This window comes from Macadamia integrifolia, unplaced genomic scaffold (genome assembly GCF_013358625.1).
Source record: "Macadamia integrifolia cultivar HAES 741 unplaced genomic scaffold, SCU_Mint_v3 scaffold1942, whole genome shotgun sequence".
In the NCBI taxonomy this organism is placed as follows: domain Eukaryota; kingdom Viridiplantae; phylum Streptophyta; class Magnoliopsida; order Proteales; family Proteaceae; genus Macadamia; species Macadamia integrifolia.
The window spans coordinates 79,873-102,497 of NW_024868430.1; the positions used below are offsets into that span (position 1 = coordinate 79,873).

General features: G+C 36.5%; 2 protein-coding genes and 1 long non-coding RNA gene across 4 annotated transcripts; 1 reads left to right on the forward strand and 2 right to left on the reverse strand.

Moving 5' to 3' along the window:
* Nucleotides 1–228: 228 nt before the first annotated feature.
* Nucleotides 229–1,747, reverse strand: LOC122065258. The gene is made up of 2 exons (XR_006135958.1): nt 1,436–1,747; nt 229–661 (listed from the first exon to the last, which is right to left on the reverse strand). It is a non-coding gene; the product is annotated as an uncharacterized LOC122065258 (long non-coding RNA).
* Nucleotides 1,748–7,109: 5,362 nt separating this feature from the next.
* On the forward strand, nt 7,110–11,125 carry LOC122065255 (phosphatidylinositol 4-kinase gamma 7-like). Of its 2 annotated transcripts, none has more exons than XM_042629052.1 (2): nt 7,110–7,424; nt 8,451–11,125. In XM_042629052.1, the coding sequence occupies exon 2, from the start codon at nt 8,736–8,738 to the stop codon at nt 10,659–10,661; it is 1,926 nt and encodes a 641-aa protein (XP_042484986.1). In that variant the 5' UTR covers nt 7,110–7,424; nt 8,451–8,735; the 3' UTR covers nt 10,662–11,125. The 2 variants fall into 2 exon arrangements, with proteins under 2 accessions (XP_042484986.1, XP_042484985.1); XM_042629051.1 differs by having other exon boundaries at nt 8,482–11,125.
* Nucleotides 11,126–19,244: 8,119 nt separating this feature from the next.
* LOC122065256 (DNA-3-methyladenine glycosylase 1-like) lies at nt 19,245–21,493 on the reverse strand. The gene is made up of 5 exons (XM_042629053.1): nt 20,970–21,493; nt 20,367–20,424; nt 20,177–20,260; nt 19,936–20,077; nt 19,245–19,771 (listed from the first exon to the last, which is right to left on the reverse strand). The coding sequence occupies exons 1-5, from the start codon at nt 21,439–21,441 to the stop codon at nt 19,493–19,495; spliced, it is 1,035 nt and encodes a 344-aa protein (XP_042484987.1). The 5' UTR covers nt 21,442–21,493; the 3' UTR covers nt 19,245–19,492.
* Nucleotides 21,494–22,625: the final 1,132 nt, after the last annotated feature.

Genomic DNA, 22,625 nt, shown 5'->3' on the forward strand with positions numbered 1-22,625 from the left:
ATTACAAATCCTTTTTTTTTTTCTTTTTTTGCTGCTGTACACCGGTGAAATATAATTGGAAAGGGCTTTCCTGAGACTTGTTAGATATGGCATTAATACTGAAGAAAAGAGTAGTTAGATTTGAAAAGGTAAAGTGGATCCACCAGGGATCCATTAAGAAAGCCTAAGCAAGACTCATGAGAGAAAACACACATCAGAACTGAGTAGACACATAAAAAAACACAAATATAAGCAATCAAAAATATTACTTCCAAAGAACTGCCATAGATGTATTCACTTACAAACCACTTTGTTGATGTTCAGGAAACAGGAGATTCTAGCTGGAACTGAAATTCACTTACAAACCACTCTTGTCATAGATGTATTCACTTACAAACTACTCTGTTGATGTTCATTCACAAACCATATTAAAGCAAACCTGGAACTGAAATTCTAGCTGGCTATACACACACTCACTTAAAATGACAAACCATATCAATACCATATCAAGACCATATTAAATTCAGTAGCTGGCAACACACACGCACTTAAAAATTCAGCACACAGTAAGACCATATCCAAGAATCTTGATAGATTCAAACCATCATACCCTGGGTAAAATCCCAGGTGCTCTTCCATTTTTGAGCTAAAGATTCACCAAACATTAGGAGCCTAGATGAATCTGAAAATAAACAAGAAGTTAGTTCAAGATTTCATTAGAATGTAAAAATTCCATACTAAATGTTAATTACTAGCTCAAAAAATATTTATAAATGACAAGTAGACTGTATCCAGTGATAAGAGTAATGCATGTAAGCAATGTATATTAATCGTTTACAGATTATCCATCCGAATCAAGGAGCAAAGAAAAATCCAGCTCCTTATATAAGCACTTCCCTTTAGGATAGAAAAACCCCACAAGTGCATTTACTAAGGGAAAGAAGCATTCTTAATATAGCATAAATGTAAATCCTTATGATACTTTGTTTGCTAACACTTCACCTACAGTTTTTGACTTGCCTCAATGTAGAAGATATAACAGATAAAGCTAATCTTTATCAGAATAAATAACCTAGTAGTTGATTTCTGAAGCAGCTGATCTGAATTCTAAGAAATTGTTGAGTTTATAACAGCACAAGTAACTTAATAATCATCATACATGCAAGCTATCTCATCTTGCAAGTTATATCAAATGAATTTCTAAAATGTGATAAAGGTTGCGAGGAAATAAGATAATGTTATCAAATACTAGTTATGCAGCTCACATTATAAGATAAGCTCACAATACTGCATGACTGAGTCATAGTGTTAAAAAATACTAAAGGTTGATCCTGTTTTCGTTGCCAGGGCCTCTTTCAATCAAATCATCGAACAGGAGACAAACGCCTTTCATGTGAGCAGTTTAGATTTATAGCAATATTTATAGGGAGACACCAATAGCAAACCATTAGAATACCTATGTCTCATATCCACAATCTCCGGGATTCAAAACATGGGAGAAAGAAAAAAACATCAAAGGAATTCCAACAAGCTGAAACTTCAGCGGCGGGGACGCACGATCGATTATCTGTAGTCTGTCATTTGAATGGGAGGGAGGAAGAAGGAGAAACCCTCGTTTTGTCTTCGCGATTTGAAGAGAGGAGAGTAAGGAGGGAGAAGAAGAAGAAAAGAGGGAATCGATTTTTGAAACCAGGTCAATCTCCCTTTAAAACCCAAGATGCGATCCATTCCTCCGTTGGTCGACTGTTAGTTGATGATCCTGGAGAAGATGGCTGTGTACAATTACAAATTAACCCTTTCTATAAAAAAAATTAGTTAAAGTTGCTGATTTATTTTAATGGGAGAAGGATAGGTATGCCACCGATATCAAGTATGCTAACGAATAGCACCAATAGGAACACATGATGAAATATCATTAAGGAAGGATATGAGGATTATTTAAAAAAAATGAAAGAAAGAGATAGACACAATGGGTGTTAGCATACTTGACATCAACGGCATACCCAATCTTTTCCCTATTTTAATATAGTGTTGAGTGTGAATTTATTCAAATATCCTCCTAAATTTGTTTTCGATTGCATCCCCACTTGTAGTTTTAAGTGGGTAATCGATGTCATGTTATCCTTGGATAAATAACAAACCCTTGTTCCTTTAAAATATATATATATATATATATATATATTTAACATAAATCCACATCATAGCTTGGTTTTATCATTTTTTTTTGAAAGGAGTTGGTCTCATTCACAAAAATAAATAAATAAAAATACCATATATGGGAAAAGTAAACAACACGTGTTAGTAGTACAAAATTACTGCAGGTTTTAGAGTAGTTGAATTTGATAATTTCTTTTCATTCCTGTTCCAAAAGAAATTAAAATTGATAATTTGTACAAACTTACAACTTGTGTAGCACCTCTATGACCCCCTTGTGACAAGAGATTGCAATTGATTAATGTTAGTGTGTCCCCAACTCCATGATTAGTACTAAAAAAATCAGCATGCCTTTTATATATATATTTTTTAACAACCTTCTAAACTGAAAAACGAAAGAAAATATCATTTTATTCATTTATTATTTTTGGGAAAAATAATGCCACCCAGTCGTATGGTTTCGACATCCAGACAGGATTCCATGAAACTGCCTTACTACCTCTCAGGAAATCAAGAATCTTATCCATATTGATGCTCCTGCATACATTCTCTTTAGCCCCACCATTGGTGAGGGGTTACTTGACAAGATAGCGGTCTCTGGCTCACTTTATATTAGCTTTTGAGTGTCATGTCAAAGATATATACAAGCAATACCTACATAAATAAAATTGCTACTTGACTAAATAATTAAGATAACATATACATGCTATCATTCATACCCTCACCAAACCCCTTTGCCACACCCTCCAAAATAAAATAATAGATAATGTACAATTACCTTTTATATTTTTTTCATTTTATTTAACTATTTACCTCATTGAAGCTGGGCTATATCATTTGGGTTAAGTTAAATATAGGAACACTATACATTCTTAGACAATATGTAGACGAAACATATTATGAAATTTATACATGCCTACTATAATAATAGGTAAATATAAACCTTTTTGGATAAGGCTAAATATGTATATAATTATTTATAGTACCATGAAGGTAGCAAGGTACAGCATCATCAATTATAATATTGGAAAAAATGTATTGTAGGGTATATTACTCTACAACCTTCAACAAGCGAGTAAGAAAAAAAAATCAGATTCTAGGTATAGTTGTTGAGTGAAAATAAACTTGAAAGGATAGGTAGCAAAAAAGAGTTCATTAGAAGATTATCTAATAAAAACTCTAGTCTTTTTCTATTAAATGGATTAATTTCTACATCAACATTCCAAATTCAAATAAGGTAAGAAAAAAAAATTTTGAAAAAATCAACTTGAAAGATAAGTTTATTTATTTATTTATTTCTTTTTGAGAGATGGAAAGAGAGAAGTCATAGACTTGGGATTATTCAAATTACCTGTCTAAAAATTTTAAAATCATAAGCATGAATACACTTCATTTATTTATTAAAAAAGCAAGATGTCTTATTCACATGTCTTTCATGGTTATCTTTTGTTTTTCTTTCTTAGCCTGGGGAAGGAGTTATTCTTTTATCGCAAAATATCTTACTGAACTACTAAAGTGTAAGAAATTTTCTTTGTATGGCACAAAAATTTAATTACACGTGAAGAGTACTGATTATCACACATCGATTTCTTACATGACCTCACCTGCTTTTACATATTTGCCACCCTCTCCACCTAATAGTTTAACTTTTTAGTTTTGATTTCGTAGCAATTTCAATAAAAAGAAATGGTCAATGCTACCATTCAATATGACTCAATATTTGACGGATAATTAAGAAATAGTAAGATTTGTTCACACATGCATTCTTATACACCAACAATGATTAAAGTTAGGCTATGTTTGTTATGCATTCACATCTTTAGAATGCAAAATACATTCATAATTGAGAATGAGAATATATTGGTTAGATACATTCATGTTTGACTAAATGCATTCTTAATTTTAGAATTCTTAGGGATTTCATCAAGACAGCTCATGGGTTACTACCAATGAAATGCACTTTATCCGAAGTTACCAAAACAGAATGAGAGACAGAGGGAGCCCATTCTAACAAAGGAAGTCCGGGAACTTACATGAAAGAACTCAAGCTGGTCTTCTTTCAAATAGAATTATGCATGCCTCTTTGCCTATACAAGTGCAGTGTGATCATCAACTCGGAAGAAAGTCTTTCACGAATACAAATCCGTTGTGTCTATCATTGCCATTGAAATGAGGCTTCTTCTTGTCATAGTTGCGACAGAGAAAACGTCGTCAAAATTGCTCTAGGACCCTCCTCTTTTTCGGCGCGTCATAAATCATGTGTGTGGGTGTACAGTATAGTAGGAGAAGTAGAACAGTTAAACCGACAAACTCAGAGAGAGAGAGAGAGAGAGAGAGAGAGAGATGTGATCGGGTTTGGATATTCCCTGATCATATACGAATGCGAATCAAATTTGAATTTTTGACTATCCATTTAGATTTGACTCATGTAACTCATACAATTCTCATCTTTGCGGATACAATTTGCTCTCAATTGTCTTAGCTCTTTTCCTCATTCACTAGAATCTATCGAATCTCAATATTACTAGCTCCTTCATCTTTTTTTTTTTAGAATTACTTTAATACCTATTCGAATTAGAGAATTATTTTTCAAATTATCCGAGTTGGGATCTATTGGCAGAAACACATATCCAATAGGATATGCATACCTGTTGATAGGATACAGATACCCGAATCGAATTCAGATTTTTGATTATTTGTTTACATCCAGAGAGAGAGAGAGAGAGAGAGAGAGAGAGAGAGAGAGAGAGAGAGAGAGAGAGAGAGAATCCCCAAGGAGAACATGAAATCAACAATACCAAATATAAAGCAACAAAACTTTAACACCTATTAATTACAACCCGAACCTGTAAATCTCCAAGGAGAACAAAAAACAACAATACCGAATACACAGCAACAAAAACATAGAACCCTATAGGGAATAACAAACCCTACCAAACTTCATACCCTAACAAGAAGGATTGGAATAGTAGAAATGTGATCTCAAGATAGAGTGGATGTGTCACTAAAATTTGTCGTACGTATAGGTCCCAAAATTTCTTCAGAACTACTTCAATCTATTCAAGTTCCATTTCCTCATTACATGAACTGAAAAACAATAACCACAACTGCAAAGTTAGAATTAGGGCTAGGTCTCACTGCGGGCCAATGGAAAAGGAAAAAGAGGTTGATGAAAGCAAGAATTTGAGACCATCGAAGTTAGACAACCAAGTTTTGAAAGAACCATAGGAGTCACGAGTCAAAGAAAATGGGAGTCAGTTGAAACGTAGGAAGAGACCAAAATGAGAATGTAGAATGAGTAATTTTCATGTTCAATAACGAGATCCATTCGTCAAAGCATTCTAAAGATTTTAGAATGAGAATGTATACCAAACTGTATTCTTGGGCTGCGTTTGGTAGTCACTTAATTCCAGAAACAACGTTTCATGTCTAAATGCCTTTTAAAAAAAAAATTGTGTCTTGGGCTGCGTTTGGTAGTCACTTAATTCCAGAAACAACGTTTCATGTCAAAATGCCGTTTAAAAAAAAAATAGTGTTTGGTTAACCTGTTTCAGGAATGATTATCCTAGTTATTTACCTTTTTATGTATTTGGAACGAAATCGAAATGATGGAACAAGGTTTCGTCATTCCATCAATTTGCATTTCTAATTCTCTTTTTTTCCCAAAAAAATCGAAAAACACCAAGTTGACACCAAACGCTTTATTCCGTTTCTTCATTCCCATTGAACAGAAGGACATTAGAAATGTTTTTCTGAATGAGTACCAAACGCAACCTTGATGTTCTATGACAAATTCTTAGAATTCAAATCAAACACACACTTAGACTTGAATACCATGTAAGCAAACATAAATTTTTAATTTTTAATCTCCAAATTTAATTTTGGGCACTAGCAAGCTTAAAGTATTTGCCTTCTCATAGGCAGGGCAAAGATGACCTTGTAGCCCCATGACCGATGCCTTGGCCTCTCCTTTCATTGGCTTCCGCACTTGTGCAATTGCAGTCTGCACTCAGCCGGGCCATAACTATTTTCCCTTTTATTTTAATTTTATTTACTTTATTACAAGTAGAGATTATACGATTCCAAAATCCAAATCTATTGCATTAAAATAATAAAAAAAAAAATCCAAATCTATTGCACCGGCTCAATTCAATTATATCCCTCTTTGAATCCGGACAATTTGACCATGTTTAATTAATTACCCGCACGAGTTTTCATGTTTAGGAGCACAGTATTAGTGTTAAATTTAAAAGGCTTAAAACCTAATTAAGTAGAAATCTTCTCAATCTTCAATGTGATTTTCCGCTAATCCCGTAACGCTCGGTCGTCCTCTGCTGAAATGACTCAACTACCCTAATCATCATTGTTTCAAAACCCATACACGTAATCGACACTATGCTCACCCAAATGTACCCTTCAAAATTACATAAAATTCTACATATATCCTAACTCATTTGACCCGGATCGTGGGGTCTATACTAGTTCTGGTGGGACAGTGTGAGACACCCCCTTTGATATGCGTGGGTCCCATTAATGTACTTTTAGTTGGCCCCACTGATGAGAAAAGCTCAGATGAGACATTTTGTGGTATTGCTAAGGGCATTTTCGTCCGTCAATGACTGGAGATTGGATGGTAGTTTCGATATTATAATGATGAGTATAGTTATTTTTGGGTCGATGACACGGAAATTTTAACGGCAATAGGTTCTGCCTGTTTACCGGCAGAAATACTATTTTATGACTGTTTGAAGATGACATCGCCACGTCACTACCCAATGAGTTATCTCCACGTCACCTCCTCTACTCTCATCCGTACTAAATCAATCATGGGTTAATCAAACGGTCAATCACATCTTCACATTTTGAATCCAACGGTCCTCATTTCAGTTTCTAGAGTCTTCTTCATGTAAAGGGCAAACCACGGTTAGTTTTTAACAATACCCCACCTTCAATTCGTCCATCACTTGAGAAAGCGAGTGAAGATTCCAAATTTCCAACAGGTAAAGAAGAGGCCAAGAGGGACGAGAGAGAGAGAGAGAGAGAGAGAGAGACCGAGCCACAAAGAACGAGACACTGACACAGAGAGGAAGAGAGAGAGAGAGAGAGGGTTTGGGCTTGGAGAAGAGTTTGAAGAGGCATTCGATCGTATTGGCCGTTGAAGCTTCTGCTTTTCGAATCGGAGCCTTTGGGTTCTGGTATTCGTCGTCCTTCGAGCGGTACGAAGGGCGATGGCGGTGGCTGTGTTGTTTCTCTTGCGATTCGTCTGTGTTTAATCGAGTTTTCGCAGTCTGGTGAGTTGCTTAATTTATTTTCTTTCAGATTGAATTTAATGGAGACTGTGTTTATGATTGATCTTGCCAACAACTATATCTAGTTCTTCTTGTCGTATACAGACTTTCAATTGCCTTGGGAGTGGGTTTAGGTTTCCAATCTTTGGATTATTGAAGTCGGTTCAGATACGATTGATGCTCTTTGGATTGATCGTTTGATTAATGGCGGAAACGATACTGTCTTCTTTACCATTCGTGGAAAACCTTGGTTTTGTGTACATTCCCCTTCGTTCATCTCCGGTTTTAGTATTTTCAGTGAAATGGATCGATAATGTGCCTTTAATTCGGTTTCTGTTTTCAGATTCATACCTTGTGAAAATATTCAGCGAACCTTCAAGAAATGGATTCGATATTTATTGGATCTCAGTTGGCAGAATAGATTGCACTCTCTCCTTGTCTCTGAAATTTCATTTCGAAATCTAGGACCAGATCTGAAAAGAAGTCCACTACCTTTAGGGAACGAAACTCTGGTAATGGACAGAAATGCTTGAAAAATGCTTAGAAGCTGTATTTTGTAAATTTTTAATGCTTGGACCCGATCTTTTGCCGAGGGAGAGGAATGGATAGTGAAATGATATATTGATTAGTGTATACGTGATCACTTGCTGTCTGCAAAATATCTTACCTACCTTTTCTTTTGTTATTCTACCTGTTTTTCCCCAATTCTTCAAATACAAGTGATAGAAGTTTGCTTAAGTTCGTCTCTATCAACCTATGAAGCTAATGTTGTTTTAATGATCAATGAAGTAAAAGGACTTCCTTCTAATTTGTTTCTTTCGGAATTTCAGAGGAATATAATGTCACAGGAACTTTTTTAGTTATTTCCATTACCTTCTTTTGTAATTTACTTACGTATTGTTGAGGTAAGGAGTGTCGTTTATCAAATATTCTTGCAAGTTTTGGAATGAAAATTATTTGAATAGGAGTGAGTGTGCAACTGTTTCTTTCTTGCAACCGTTAGTCATCACTAATTCCAGTTTTTGACAGATCCTGCCTCTTCTGCTTTGTCATGCAACAGATGGCTTTCCCGATGTAACAATCTCTATACATTTCTTTCTCTGTCCTGGTACGCGGTGGTGTTCTGATGTGAGAACAGAAGAGCAGCTCATATTCCAGTCAATCAATTAATGATTGTTTGGGATACAAACTACTTTCTCGCTCAACTAGTGTCAGCTTTTGAGTTTGGCGCCTGCTTGAGAGAGGAGGAAAAGCACTCTGTTGTGGCCACCTCTGCTGCTGGCCTCAAAAACCACTGGTTTTCCTCTTCATTCCATGTATCATAATTTGGACAGCCCTGTACAGACTCAGATGGCTGTTGCAGTCTTCAATGGCCCCATCAAGGGGGAGTACCATGGGCCCAAGAGAGTGGAGGGGAAATCTTCTGGTAGGAGGCGTGTCTTTGTGCAAACTGAAACTGGCTGTGTGCTGGGGATAGAGTTGGATAGGAGTGACAATGCACATACGGTGAAGAGGAGGTTGCAAATTGCACTCAATGTTCCAACGGAGGAGAGGTCACTGACTTATGGGGATATGGTTTTTAAGAATGATCTTAGTGCTGTACGAAATGATGCCCCTCTTTTGCTTACTAGGAATTTCATGCACAGAAGCTCATCGACTCCGTGTCTGTCGCCTACCGGTCATGATCTCCAACAGGGAGACAAGAGTGGCCTGATTGAAGTATTGGGCCGCTCAAATTGTTTTGCTAAAACAAAGTTACTGGTGAAGGACATTGTGAAGGCAATTAAGAATGGTGTTGAACCTATCCATGTTCATGGTGGCCTTGGAGGTGCTTACTATTTCAGGAACAGCCAAGGAGAGAGAGTTGCAATTGTGAAGCCAACAGATGAAGAACCATTTGCTCCAAACAACCCAAAGGGCTTCGTTGGCAAAGCGCTTGGTCAGCCAGGACTGAAGCGCTCAGTGCGAGTTGGAGAGACGGGGATCAGAGAAGTTGCAGCATATCTTCTTGACTATGATCACTTTGCCAATGTGCCTGATACTGCCCTTGTGAAGATTACTCACTCTATCTTCCATGTCAATGAAGGGGTGAATGGAACTAAGTCTCATGGCAAGAAGCAGGTGAGCAAAATTGCCTCTTTTCAGCAGTTCGTCCCTCATGACTTTGATGCCAGTGATCATGGGACTTCGAGCTTTCCTGTTGCTGCTGTGCATAGGATAGGGATATTAGATGTTAGGATCTTTAACACGGACAGGCATGCTGGAAACCTTCTGATTAGGAAGCTTGATGGTGTTGGGAGGTTTGGTCAAGTGGAGCTCATTCCGATTGATCATGGCCTTTGCTTGCCAGAGAGCCTTGAGGACCCTTACTTCGAATGGATCCATTGGCCTCAGGCATCAATTCCATTTTCAGAGGATGAGCTCCAGTACATAGCTAATCTTGATCCGGTAAAGGATTCTGAGATGCTTCGTAGTGAGCTGCCCATGATACGGGAGGCATGTCTTCGGATCCTAGTTCTCTGCACAATTTTCCTCAAGGAAGCAGCAGCCCTTGGTCTCTGCCTTGCTGAGATTGGAGAGATGATGACTAGGGAGTTCCGTAGTCGTGAAGAGGAGCCAAGTGAGCTTGAGATTATATGCATTGAGGCAAGGAGGCTGATAGCCGAGAGGGAGGTGTCATCTCCAGAGGTGGAAGCAGCTGGAGAGGAACAGGATTTTGTGTTTGATATAGATTGTGAGGAGTCGGAAGCTGACTTCACAAGTAAGATGATGGCAGATGATTTCCTGACTAAAGGACCATTTCATATTGGGTTTAAGGGTGGGAATGGTCGAAACCCGCTGTCTAAACTGGAGGAGAGCATTAAAGAGGATGAAACTGAGGGGGACGAAGAGCCAACAACAAAGGTGGAGGAATTGGCAGTGCCAGTACCTCAGACGCAGGTTTCAAAAGCATTGAAGCTCTCCATGTCTCTGAAAAACATGAGTCTAGGTGAGAAGAACCAGCATTACCAGATGGCAAAGCCCGAGTGCACATCGTCTGGGAACTGGAGGAGTGCAAATGAGCAGCTAACTGTGAGTGCTAGCTTTGTGAAGGTGGCTGACATGAACGAGGAAGAGTGGACACTGTTCCTTGAGAAGTTGCAGGATCTGTTGCGTCCAGCATTTGTCAACCGGAAAGCTGTCACCCTCGGACAGAGGCAGAGACAAAGGCAGAGGCTTGGGACTTCATGCCAGTTTTGAGACAGTTCTATCATTGTGGGAAAAAAAAAAGAGTGAAAAATAAGACTAGTAGTAGTAAGTTGTGGGGATGAAGAAGATTTGTTAGTTGGTTTGGTATTCCTGGTTTTACTCTTTTGTGTAGTTGGTCCACCGCTCTTTCCCCACCTCACTGGAGAAGGAACTTTGTAGTTTGGGAGTAGTAGTAGGAGGAATGTTGTAAATATTTGTTAAAAAGAGGATATGAGAGTACAACAATTATCAGCTTCGGTCGAGAGACGAGAGGGGTTATGAAATATGGTTTGTCCTTTACCTATCAGCCACTGTTAGAGAAATAATCAGAACTTCCAGAAGAATAAAATTCTGGAAGGACAAAACCAGAATAAAGAGAGGCTTATTATGTACATTGTAAAGCTACCTAGTGTTATAATCTATGTGTAATGCTTTGATTTGATCTAATATACTTTGGCTGTACAGCTTTGGTTTTTGATCGTAGCTGATACTGGTAAAGAGTGTCGGGGATTGTGGTCATGGGATTGTTATGTTTGGGGTTGATATACACTAAAAAGCCAACTTTAAAGGAAGGAATTCTATACCGAGAATTGTTTAGAGGGTTAATTAAGACAGACATTTTACACTACTATTGGGTTTAGGGTTTCACCACGTCAAGCCTTTGAATAAAGAGATTGTACGGGTAATAGAAGGGTCGATCCAATTAAGAGTGTCAATCGGTTTGGTTTTAGATTGGTTACCAATGATGATAAGGTGGATCATAATCGAATTGAGAATTGACTCAGTTTTGTATTTAGATACTCAAGCCAATTCAATTAGGCTCGATTCCAATTTGGTTATGCGGTTTTAATTCGGTTATGAAAACGGTTTTACTTTTGGACCATGATTGTGATGGACCAAAGGCAGTAACGGGTTCAAGTTATGGGCCTTATGGCCATTGTTAACTCCAAAATTATCTTAGCATGTAAATATGTGATGATAAATTGCAAAAAACATTTACTACCAAAAAATTCTCTCTTAACAATATTAGGGTTTTTTTTTTTTTTTTTTTTGGTTTTAAGAGTAATTCGGTTCGGTTTAGGTTTGAACCGATGATTTTTACACCCTAAATCAAAATCTAGCCGAATCGAGGTACATACTCAAACCAAATTAATTCTGCTCGTTCTGATTAATTTGGCTTGGTTTGGGATTCGGTATTCGATTTTGGTTTGAAATTGACACCCTTAGATCCAATTGAGTGTGGATCAGGTTCTTTCTCGTACTGGCTGATCCACATAGATAAGAGTTTACCACAGAGTTGGCTGTTAGAGTGGACTCTATTTGTGCGAATCAGTCCTATGTGAGAAAGGTTCTCGTAAGAGAATTTGATCTGTTCTCAATCCAGTCTCTCCCTCTCACTTTGCTCATACAGTATCCAACTTATTATTGTTGCCCTGAAATATAGATTTTGGCATCGAAGAATCCTCTCGGAGCCCATCTCCGGCCTTTCTATCTTCTCTCTCTTCATTTTGCAGGTCTCTCTCAGCCGATGATCGATTTTCTGCCGCAACTGGTGTAATGGTTTGACTTGTTCCGTTGTCTTATATTGGTGCTCTGACTGTGATCGTCCTAGACTATCTAAGCAGTAGTATTGAGCCATTGAGGGCCCAGTATGATGATGGCTGCTCTCTACCATGGTTGAGTGTTAAGTGTCAACTTCTGCTACGTGACATATTGAATTGGGTAGAAATTTTGTGCGTACAAACAAACCGGCATGAAGCAAGAGAATTGAAGTATTACCTAACCTCTCACCTTTGAAAGCAAACAGATATCACCTGAATCACTCAATCTCTGTACAGTTGAAGTAGGTCAAACAGAAGTACATGCATTATGGCCCGACCCCGTCTGGTGAACTTGTGAAAAGATAGATATCTTTCTTGGACTGGAAAATTGTGGGTTCAGTGGCCATTCTAGCTTTTGGATCATTGTGTCTCATCTTTCTAATCTCTACTCCACATATAAAGGGTAAGCTGATGATCATATTTATATGTTTCCATACAAATGGTTTTTATTTTTTATTTTTTTCATGTAAGCGGGTTTCTTACATCAACTCTATGAATATGTTGTCCACATAATTATCTAGTCATTGATAAATTTTCATATTGACTCTTCAATGTGTTTTTTAAAATTGTTTAGAAAAAAACTAAAATTTTTTTGATAAATAAGGACCCAAAAAAAAAAAAAAACAAGGGATACATGAGATGTCACGGGGTGGAGATGGACAAACGAGTTTCACATATAATATATCTAAATAAAAATTCTTCTATCTAATGGTTAGAACAGCTAAAATTTGTCCATTTGATTACAACAAGGTGGTAGCCTAGACTATTAAAGCATTGAAGTAACCTACTGCAAATTCAAATTGGTCCAAAAAATTGACCAATAAAGTGAACAAAATGTTCATTAAATTTGAACACCGTCAAACACTGCCACATGATCCAAAAGCCATCATTTAGAGAATTTTGCCACCATTTAACTAGAATCATCATTCCCAATTACAAAAGTAAGAACTTTTTTCTGTTCTTTGTTTTAGGGTTTGACAAATTGTTTCTCAAAAATAAAGAATTTTGGGCATTAAAAAATCTAGAATCATGAAACAGAAAGGGGAAAGGGTTTTATGCACGGTCATGCATGGTGATAATCATGCACAAAGCCATTGGATGAGAATGAGAGAGTCTATGATGTACCCCCTCAACTCCATCCGACAGCTATCACCATGCTTGACCGTGCAAATAACCTTTCACCAAACAAAAGTTACAGTAAATGGGCACTATGCTTACAACTTAAAATCATCCATCATTAACTTCCCCAACCCAACCCCTTAAGATGAAAATGGGATTAGACCCGAGACTGGTATCTCTTCTTCAAGTCTTATAATCAGGTTTGATGGTTTCTTCAAGAGATGGCATTTTTCTACCTCAAGTGGTATTATATTAGTAAAGGACAACTAGTAACTCTTCTTCAAGTCTTATTCAAATTATTATTATTATTATTATAACTTGGGAAGTTGTATCTCTTGTTGCTGCCGATCAAAGTCTGCTAGGAAGGTGGAGGGCACTGGAAACTTCATTGTGTAGCTGCATAAATGTTAGGTTATGGTTACATATAACATTATGAATGAATAAGAGCCCATTTTCTATATTCTGTCTGTGTCTGTGAGGAATTAAAATAACAATTCATACGCATCCACCATAGTATCGAATTATTAACAAAGATATTTTACCTAACACAGATTATAAAAGGTGATAAATAATGGGTCCTTCTCATGATGAGTCATTAAGCTTGGTAAGTCTTTGTTGACTAACCAATGCACACCCTTCTCTACCTCGGTGTTATCTTCAATGCGGTTCAATATTGGATAGGGTTGATGATGTCCTCTCATCCATGGTCTTTGTTACCAGACAATGAATTATTCTCTCTCTCTCTCTCTCTCTCTCTCTCTCTCTCTCTCTCTATATATATATATATATATATATATATATATATATATTTTTTTTTTTTTTTGAAAAATCAGGTTTTGATTCGGACGAGTCATCCGATTTGAAAACCTGAAAATTTAATAATGGCATTCCCTTTTTTTTTTTTTCGCATTTTTGTATCGGGAAAAGGGTTTTTGTAAGGGAGTGTGGCCCCTATGCCTAGATACATTAAGGGGGTAAAATAACCAGCTAGCCTCCCATGAAATATAAACGACAACTCTGTAGATGCTTCTTCATGCGCTACCATCATACCTTGCGCACGTGCAAGAACCGCACTCCCCCACAAAATTTACTTCACCTTTTATATATATTTTTGTTCTCCAATTAATTTACACAGATTCCTGTACTTAAAAAATAAAAAGACATGACTCGACTTGACTGGATTTAACAAGGGTGAGTCACTAGGTTTTTCCTAAAGGCGAATCAAGTCAAAAAAACTTGGCCTAACAAGAGCGAGTCATTAAGGACTTTGTTATTAACAACCCTTAAGGTGTTTTTTTTTTTCTTTTTGGGCGTGCATTTTTTTTTCTAATGAGTGCAATAGTGTCATTTTACATGTATACTTGCATGACAATGACAATTTTTTCATAATGACATATGATATGTCACTTTCAACTTATTTTTTAAAATCCTTTTATATTCCTTTTTATAAAGCTTTTAAAAATAAGAAAATAGGCAATCAAGAGCAATGTTGGCAAACTAGGTTTTGACTAAGAAAACTAGGCCGAGTTTGGTCAAAAGATTAGAAACCTGGTCAAAAGTCATGGAAACTCATCATGTATTAAAAAACGACAGAACTCAAACCAAATCATATTGACTCATTCAAGAATCGTTTGTTTTGCCCGAGTCACAACAAAACGGCCGATTCTTGTCAAAATTTTGAGTCCGCATTTCTGAAGAGTTGTGAACTAAAATATATTTTAATGATGCTAAATGTTCAATGTCTAAGCTTTTGTATTGAGTCTAGTGACTATTGAATGTATACATCTAAATTTAATAAAAAAATATGATTCATAACCATGACATCTCCAAGTCAGATTTTATCACTTTCATCCATGAGACAATGAATGATGGGCTTCATAAAAAATTTTGAAAAACAAATACTTTTATTCTATCTTGTCTTGTTTAATTTATTTATTTGGGTTACTTGAGAAAAACTAGTATGGGAATGAGAGAGGAAATTTGGCATGACTCGCCTGGTTTTTTGTGACTCGCTCTGACTCACTACGTTTTGAAGAGGACGAGTCGGGTCACAAAACCTAGTTTTCCAACAATGATTAAGAGAAGGTATCAAGTTCTAAATACATCTATAGATGGGTCATTTAAATACACCCTCGCCCCTTGTCTTATTGTCGAAAGGTTTATAATGTAATGGAATAAAAGGGATTTTAAAAATAATTTGAAAGTGAAATATCGTTATCATGAAATACACATGTAAAATGACACTATTGCTCTCATTAAAAAAAAAATTGTATTTAAAAGGGGGAACACATTCACCCATACATATGCATCTACTCATACTCACACTTAAAGTCTCCTCAAACTTACAGACATCAGCTTCCACTAATCGATGCTACTACCAATGCGCTGGAAACAATAAACACCACTTCAAGGGATTGTAATTTAGAAAGATAGTTAGGGAGACATAGGAAGAGTTGATTTACTTGATTTAACTGTGAACAAAAAGAAGAAAAAAAAAGGATAACATAAAATATAATGACTTAAAGGTTGTCCTTGAAAAGTTAAGATCATGAGTGAGTGTTGTCTAGATGGTGTGCAACCTAAGATAGAATAACGTATCAATGAACTAAGCAAAAGGAGAGTTTCATGATGCAGGTCTCAAAACCCTCTCTTTCTTCTTGGAGTTATCTGTGGGTGACAATAACTAAGGGCTAAGTGTCTGTCAGTCTAACAAAATCAAAATAATGATCTTTGAAGACTAATATTTTTTGTTACTACTAATTTTTTTTTTTTTAGTTCCAGTAGGTAAGATATGATGTAGGAACCAAATCTGATGACCACATTTAAGATTCTGATTGAATTAAACAGGCATGGATAAGGAAACGAAAGTGGTGCAAATGTGTGATATTTTAAATAACACATATTTGGTTAGATTCGGTCGACTCGACCTAACTTTATTAGTCGATTCTAAGTCAAGCCGACCGATTACAGTAATTATGATTTATGATACAATTTTTAAAACCATGGATGCAAGGAATACTGGCATCAAAATTAGTGACGATATTTATTTACTAATCAAGTCCATGAGGAAGAGGATGATACCCACCTGAAACAAACAAGAATAGAGCTTAGAAGACGGTGTAGAAAGTAGGTACGTTTGATTTTGTTTTCAGAAACGTGTTTTTTTGTTTTTTTGTTTTTTTTGTGTTTGAAATGGAAAAACACTCCAAAAATAGTTTGATTTTTCTGTTTCATTTTAGTTGTTTTTCAAAATAAAAATAAAAATGAAAATTTATGCTTATTTTTATGTCTAGAAATTATAGGATTGGAGAAACAAGTCATACTTATTTCTATTTCTAAAAACAAGTGGAGGGATAAAAATTGTGAAAAACCCGATACTTTTCTCAACCTATCCCAATCTCAACCTATTGTTGAAACTTCTTGCTATCTAGAAGTGGCGACTCCAACTTGATTGTGCGAAGCTCACAGTTTCGGACTGCCTTCATTCTTCTGAAGTTCATCTCCATGAAGTATACCTGCAACTACAACGTCGTGCCTTCACTCGTGTCTTGAACCCGACTACACTGTCGAAAACGTTTTGGGAAACAAAAAAAATGAAACATCTTTTTGCAATTCCAAAAATCATTTCTCAGCACAAAAACAAGAGAAAAAAATCATTTCTAATGTTTTTAGACACACAAACAACAAAAACTAAATTAAATAGAACCTTAGTTATCTAAAGTAACTTTCTTGAGAAAGATACCTTATGAACCTGTTGGCACGAAATTTCTCCTTAATGCATTACGATCAACTCACCATATTGATGATTGAGTTTTCCTCACTTATGTTTTGGCTGATGGAAATGATGGAATGGTGCCATCATTATAGAGAAGAGTATTTTAGACAACATCTAATAACGTATGAATATTGATGGTGGTTAGGTTATGGGTGCACCCTTCTCCACGAGAAAAGGAAAACTTCTCCCCACTAAATTAATTGTGTCAAATTTGATACTCAAATTTAATCAAATAAAATACGCAAAAAGAAAAGGGCAAATAAGTTAAGTATATTGACCCCTTCCACCATATGTCCATGCATGCCTATAGTTTATACTCTTCACTAGTTTAAGATGTTAAAAGCATTGTTATTATGCTTGACAAATTCCACTTGGGCTGAAATCTGATGTATAAATAGGGGATCTTGAGGTTCACCTACGACATATCCATAAAATGTAGATCCATTTGATCCGACTCAAGGTAGGTTCTTGGGCCATTATGAAGACTCTTACTACGTGCCTAGTAAAGAATTTACTTAAAAAACAATGGGAGAGGGGACCACTATGATGTTATACTATAGTTTCCACCAAAGAGGGTGGGTGATCAAATTGTTCAATAGGAGGCATTTAATGAGGAGAGATAGTTTAAGGTCTACATGTGACATGTGAGAGGGCATGAACAGGAATTCGCACACTAAAATTGCGTGCTTTATATGTAGATCACATTATTTGGACATTTAGTGGAGTCCAATATCAGTTAACCCTGATTTACCATTTAGGGAAATTTTGATCATTTTATCTATGTGATCTCCAACATTGTTAAAATGATGCGGAATCCCTTAAGCCTAAAGATGGAACATTCCCCTAGTCCTAAACTTCTAACTGCTCTTGCTATGATCCATGGCAATGGAGCAAATTAAACTTTTTTTTCTCGAGAGGGGGGAGGGGGTGGGTGGGGTTAGATTAGAAGCTGGTTAAACACATGACATTCTTCAATCACTTCTCTTAGCTATGGATATTAGGGTGAAATAGGGTTGGGTTAGGCCTAGTTTCTTACAATCTTAGTGCAAACTTAGGTCCCCAAAACTCAACCCAGACTCAACCCAATCCTACCAAGTTCATGCCTAGGGCCAACCCTGTCGGGTTTGTTCCAACCCAACCCGGCCTTAATTGACCCTGATTGAGCAGGGTTGGTTGGCCTTAATTGGCACTGCTTTTTGTCATTGGACTAATCCTAATTGACCATGTTTTTTCCATGTGTCATATGCATTAAAAAAAAAAAAAAAACCAATAGATCAAATGATCAATACACAATTAAAATTATGAAGTGCAATACAATAATAGATGTTCAGGAAACCTAACAATAAAATCAATAACCCAGATTTTATTATTTTGAATAAAAGAATAAGATGACATTCAACCCTAATCCGTCCTCAGAGTCAGAAATCGTAGCCCAAGCCTATTTGGGGCCAAGGCACGTTCGGGCCATCAGGGCCAAATTTACACCCTATGTGGATATTGTGTATACCGTGATTATTACTCATGGTAGGCTAATTCCTATGGTGCCTATTGTCTCATGAGTTAGAAGTCATGATCATTGATTCCCTCACAAAACATATCTCTTCCTTGTAGTTTAAATGCAGCACACATGCTGAGGAAATTTTTTATGAAGGTTGTCCCCACATCCTTTAGAGTGGGAATAGTCCCTATGGGCCCTCACAAGTCGTTTCTACTCCGAAGAGGGTGGGAGCCCCAAAAAAGAAGCAAGGATGGTCCAACAAGATTCGATCCAAAGCAAGACGCTTCTTGATGTGCTTTATCTACTACAATTCACCAATGGACCAACCCTCCTTGGGGTTCATGCTAAGAATTTTATTGAGCCTGATTTCCTACTTCCCATATCCAAATATTCCCATTAGTCCCATGTAAATCTCATGGATGAACAAATAATTATGAGTGGATTAAATGACCTAATAAACCACCTGGATTTCAAAATTTCGGGGGATCTTTTTGTACCATTATTATAATATCTCTGGGGAATGGAAAATGTGAACATTTTTTTTTCTTATAAATATAATGAATAGAAAAAAGGTCAAAGGGTTTTCAATTTTTTTTCTCTTCTTTTCTGAAATCAAGGAAAGATTCTTATTGATACAAAGGAAATAGAAAATAAGATTACATCCAAGTGGAGGGGACTAGACCTTACTCCAAAACAACCTCTACTTCAATGAAACCCAAAAAAAAAAAAAAAAAAGTCAGCCACCTTATTGCAATCCTAATTGATATAATAAATTCATTCTGTGCTCCACAGGAAATCAGAACACTCAAAAAATTTAAAAACCCTGTTTAAATAAAATAAATAATTCTTGCTAGCCATGTCTCCATGGTCTCTCTACTATGCTCACACATTCACTGTACCTAAAACAGTCAATGAGGTGATCAATTGTCATCCCTGCAGCTTGCATAAATGAGTATACTATCACTGGTCCCACGAACCGAAATCCTCTTTTTATCAGATCTCTGCTGATGCTCTCTGCTTTTGGGGTCCTCAGAGGAACATTCCTTGGGTATCTGTATTTGCTTATCATTGGTTTATAGTCCATAAAACCCCAAACATAGTTACTGAATGATCCATATTCTTCCACAATCTACGATTGGATACATCATAAGTTCAGAAAATTTACATAAAAATATCAGCTAGCCTCAATTTGTATAAACCAAATCTATTTAAATTGAAAAATTTTACTTCAAATTATACCATTTTTGTTAGTGTCAAATGTTAAAAAAGTGGGATTTAAACTACTAGACTTGCCTTTACTATGCATTTGGCATTGTCTACTATGCACCTCACCCTGCTCTCTGCCAACATTAGTGTCTTATTGGATCCAATCTCCATAATCTCTTTCTCACTCATCTTGGCAACTTTGTTAGGATTGAATTGGGCAAAACATTCTCTGTGTCAAACAGAACAAACACAGGCTCTAGTTATGCAACATGAATATAACTAACATGAAATACTGAAAGAAATCATAAACAGTGTATATATATAGCACCTCAAGAGCTCCTTCCTTTTCAGTGTTTCAGACCAACTGTAATCCATCAACATTCCCGACATCGCTAGAAGTTCGAACAGTTGACTATAACATCAACCAACAATTATAAATGGTAATATAATTCATTGTCAAACATTTAGATACCATACTTTGAAGTGTTAAGGAAAGGGGGGGGGGGATTAGAACTCACTTGTCATGGTAAACTGGCACTCCCCAACACTCATCATGGAAGTGGACATATACCTGATCTGTTTAAAGCAAAAAAACACTCATTTCTTCATCCAGAGAAGTAAAGAATGCTAACCAATATAAACATTTCAGAGACAACAGGAAACATAGTACTACTGGCTAGTTTTATTTTCTGTACTGTATGATATGGTTCTTGTCAAATATTCTTATATACAATCATTTAGAGGTGCCAAAGACAAGTGATAATGTTATTTTATAACTGACATAATGGACTGAAACAGTTCTAAGTTATAATTCATGTAAAATGCTAATTACGTACATAATTCATCGATGATTGGACAGATAAACTGTTCTAACTACCGCTATCGTAAGCTTGATTAATATTGAAACCAAGTACTAGAAGCTTGATTAGTGCTTGTGTGGTTGGGAGTTGTCTTATCTCTCTTTTGCTTTAGTTTTGGTGGGTATTGTGGGAACAAAAATGTATCATTACTTCAATATTGTGTGATCTACCAACAAATTGAGATTCAGGATTGACTCTTGGGAGATTGATTTTGGTCTATACATAAAAAAATTGAATACAGGACAGAGTTTTAATGCTTACCACTACTATTTGTGATCCAATGGCATCTCTTCAAGGTAACACCATTAGAATCTGGACTATCCTGTTCAATTTTAGGAAGTGTGATTTCCATTCTATCAGGAAGTCCAAGCCCACGAAGTGGAACCATAATCGTCCGAGGAATAGCAGTGACACCATTAGAATCCTGGCTATCCTGTTCAACACTAGTGATCAGTTTGGTTTCTGTTCTTCCAGGAGACCCAAGTCCGCGAGGAGACACCAAAGCCTTTCGATCCACCACCCGAGGAATAGCTTCTTCACCTATTGATGAATCATTAGAATTCTGTGACAAAGATAACAAAGGAAGTGATTGAGATGAGTTGGTCCTCTGAAGTGCAAGTGGGTAGACCCTATTGAGATGTTTAGATAAGAAGCTTTGCGTTATTGGCTTCTCCTTCCCATTGAGATTTCTGTTCCTCTCAAGAACAGGTCGCCTTACATTTACCTTTGACATATTTTGGCTAACAACAGTTGCAGCTGAAATGGGACTAGAAGTTCAGGTGGGTTTAGATTTTCTAGCCATTGTGTGTCTTAAAATGAGTTCCAAAAGGGTGAAGGGTGGATTGGATTGCTGGTTGGTGGAATGTGAATTTCATTGTCATATTATTATGATCTCTTTAATTAGTTTCCAAGCAAAAATATCCCTTGGTTTCCCACTGGGTGACTAAATAATTTTTTTCAAAATAGCATCAACAGGTTTCTCACAAGGGGGATTGAAATATTGGATTATTTAAACTAAATTTAAACTAAATAAGTAAAGGTGTGCAGAAGGCATTTTTGTGAAATTAAAGGGTAGCTGCCAATAGTATGAGCCTTTTTTATCCTTTTAGTTGTAGAGTTTATTTCAGTGAATGTTTTATCATTTTTGGTTCCTTTCCATCCCAAACGTCACTTCTACTCCTTAATCCCAAAGGGTTGAGAGGCATACTTCTTGCCTGCATAGAAAGAGAAATTTCATCCTATCACAGTTAGTTTTTCAAATCTGATGTCCACAACAAATTATACTTTATTGGGTTCTAAAAGGCTAAACTATGATTGTCATTCTTATCAGGAAACAACCAAAAATAAAATGGTAATTAGAGTGTTACATCTAGGCTAGGATGTGTTTGTCATGTTAACTTGGGTTAATAATAAAGGTATAAACAAGCAATCAAGTTAATGGTACCAATTGGGATAATTTCTACAGCACTCCTTTTTGCTTGTTTAAGGTTATGTAGTATGATGTATAGAATACCCAAAATTGTTAGTTCCAGTTTGATCCTAGTTATTGCCCTCTTTTCTTTTCTTTTCTTTTTCTTCTTCTTCTTCTTCCCTTTTTTTTTTTTTTTTTGGGTGGGGTGGTGGGGGGTTGGTACTGATTAAATCTGATTTTGGTTATTTTAATTATGGGATAAAGTGGGACACTGCTGATGTATCATAAGCTACTGCCTTTCATGTCTTTCTTATTCCCTTAGAAATGACTCCTGGCCCCTCTCTATATAATTTCTTTTTTTTATATAAAATTAAATTAAATGATCCCCTAACCCTTCTGTATGATGTTCCACTAGTTCATCACACATGGACAGTGTGCCTAATTTTCTCCCTTTAATTAGTAAGAGAGAGAGAGAGAGAGAGAGAGAGAGAGAGAGAGAGAGAGCT